This window comes from Camelina sativa, chromosome 9 (genome assembly GCF_000633955.1).
Source record: "Camelina sativa cultivar DH55 chromosome 9, Cs, whole genome shotgun sequence".
NCBI lineage: Eukaryota > Viridiplantae > Streptophyta > Magnoliopsida > Brassicales > Brassicaceae > Camelina > Camelina sativa.
Genome location: NC_025693.1, coordinates 33,387,187 through 33,390,026, shown reverse-complemented (window position 1 = coordinate 33,390,026; position 2,840 = coordinate 33,387,187). Strand labels below are relative to the sequence as shown.

Below are 2,840 nucleotides of genomic sequence, written 5' to 3'. Positions count from 1 at the left end.
GTTGTCCCATTGGACAAACAATAAAGAAGTAATCGGAAACATTCGACAGTTCCATACCAGCCTGACTGGAATCCTCCACTCTACCAAATATACTAACTAGTTCATGAAAAATATTTCTTATAAGGGAAAGGCCTTGTTTTTTTTTTTGTTTGTGTGCAAACTCACCTTGATGTTTTCCATTAATAGTCGTCTCTCTAAATTAAAGTAAAGTAGTTTGTTTTTTTGTTCGTATTTTTGTTTCTAATTTAATGTTGGAGTTTATTTTACAAGACTCGGAGATCAATAACTTTCTTAAAAACATCTTAATGGTGTTTTTAAATTTCCATATATTTTTTCTTAATTAAACTTCCAAATATTTTTTTGATAGGATTTCAGTAAACCAATTAAATTTAAAATATACACAATTATATTTACAAGCCATTAGGGTAATTAAGTTTTTTAAAAATACACAATTATGTTTAAATAAATTAATTGATTTTTTTCCATTTTTAAATCCAATTTTTTTTAGAAATTAGATTCACTAAAGAATTCCAAAGGAATCTGAATTTCTAAGTAAATATCAGACAACCTTTCGAAGAAACATCCTTTTAAATTATTATTTTAACATGATATGTAAACAATAAATAATATTATATAAGATTTACTAAAATATATGACAAATTATTATTATTATTTTTTTGGTGTGGAAAAAATATTTATTATTACCAACCTTCAACTATAATATAAAAAAATATTACAATTTCTTTCATTTTTAAAAATGATATTATTCCTATAATATATATATACAGTGAAAGAAAGAAACCTTAAAAGGTAAAATGATGATGAGAAAGGAGCTGCATGGTTCATTTACGAGACTCATATTGGGTTGTTGATGTTATTTTGGTGGACAATGATTAAATATTCAAGATAACGCAATATGAAACTCGTGATACGTTTTGTTCCTTTAAAACTTTACAAAAAAAGTAATGTTAGTGGACTTCACTTTTATTTTGGTTTTGACTTTTGACTAGTAATGTGTTATCCAAGTAAATACAAAAATAATGTTTCATATATTTATTGAGAACATTTTGATGTAAAATCTGATATTGCGGTAAGGGATCTAGATCTACCGTAACGTTCTATGACCAATAAAAGGGTAAGTTCAAATGGGACAAGAGCAAAGTGTTAAATATGTCATACAGATTAATATCTTTCCGATATTTTACAAACCATCAATATTACTAATCAGATATGTATTGAATGATCACAATACATGAGTTATTGTTGAGTAAATTTTTTATACAACAAAAAAAAAGTACACAATTCATCAAGTTTATATATTTCCTTATTTATTTGCAAAGCATTGTTTCAACAAAAACATCAACCTCTCTTCTGTTGTGAACTCAAATGATATTGTTTTTTCCATTTGCATTTATAATTTAGAAATTATATTATATTTTTAAAAATGCTTAAACTTTATGTTTTTGAAAGACAAAGAGAATGATTAAACATGTAAATGAAATAAATAAAATAAAACAAGGGGCATTTGCAAAAATAAGACCACGCAAATGAAAGTATGAAGCTATATATAGAGATCCATGCATATATATATATGAGTGAAATTGAAGTGGGCGGAAAAAAAATCTAACCTCCATTGAGCCAAAGTAGAAGTGGTTTCGTGTGAGAGGAAGAAGAAGACTCAGTGAGCCAGTAAAAAAGTGATCGACCATGTGACTCGTTTACAGTCACGTAACCCGAAAACTGTGAGAACCCAACTTTTGGTTGCCCTGGAAGTGCTTTGATCCTGTCCTCCTCCTGCTCTCTTGTTGTTGATGATGATGATAATGATGTCGATGAAATCACTAGTAGTAGAAAGATTAAGTGGGTTCTTGCCATTTCTCTTTCTTTCACTCTTTCACTATAGTCTATGCTTTTTCCTCAATGGGCTTTAAACCTTTAGTGTTAGACCATGCAGTGTATATATTGTGTTTATATGCAAAGCGTGAAGCGTGAGAAAAGACATTTTGTGGTTTTGAGGTTCTTTATTGGACGTGCTTTACTGAATGCGGAGTTATTTATTACACAATGTGGACCGCTTTCTCTTTTGACAAAGGACCGCATAACGGCTGCATAATGTATTTCATTGGTTGTTTTAAGAAAAAAAAATCGATAGGGTAATATATTGTTGTAATAAAGTAGTATTGAATTTAAAAAATCAGAAATATTTGATAGATAAGTTAATCATACACTGAGTATTTATTGAAAGAGAGGATGTTTTGGCCACGATTATACTGTATCTACTAAGCATCGAACATAAGAATGATAAAAAGTGGCTGAAGTGATTTTTCATTTCTCGACCATTATTAGTATTGGCCCTTCACAGTTGTATTCCGTGGAATACAAGAATGCTTCAAAAACATTTGGATATCGGCAAATCAATTGGATATTAAAACAAAACCTTCAAACACATTTGGTCCTTAATTTCCTCTGTCAATTACTAGAGCTGGTGAATTAGTCATCTCCCCCCAACATCAAAGCTGATGGACTTTGAGGCGCAGTTTCTTTAAAAGATTGTCTAGTACAAGTACCAGTGGAGCTCCAAATGTTGGTCATCACTAATAAGATCTTGGAAGCTCTTCTCCAGCCAAGAATGATCTTAAAAGAACTAACGCACTCTTCGGTTGGAAGAATGGTACCTCATGGCCGGCCCCTCTTACCGTCACAAAGGTAAGCCCATCGTATACTTCTGTACGTCCTCCTACCTGATCTCCGGAGTACCAAGGGTACCAGCGAGTTTTCACCGCAAGATTTAGTTTGCTGAGGGAAAATCTAGTCGCAGTCACTGGAATCACCGAATCTGT

General features: G+C 31.2%; 1 protein-coding gene across 1 annotated transcript in view; it reads right to left on the bottom strand.

The window, feature by feature from the left end:
• LOC104713841 (putative serine carboxypeptidase-like 23) overlaps window positions 1-1,932 on the bottom strand; it is a 4,118-nt gene extending 2,186 nt beyond the window's left edge. The window contains exon 1 of the mRNA XM_010431053.2: window positions 1,629-1,932. Coding sequence (XP_010429355.1) covers window positions 1,629-1,875 — 247 coding nt within the window. The 5' untranslated portion in view covers window positions 1,876-1,932. The remainder of the gene's footprint in view (window positions 1-1,628) is intronic.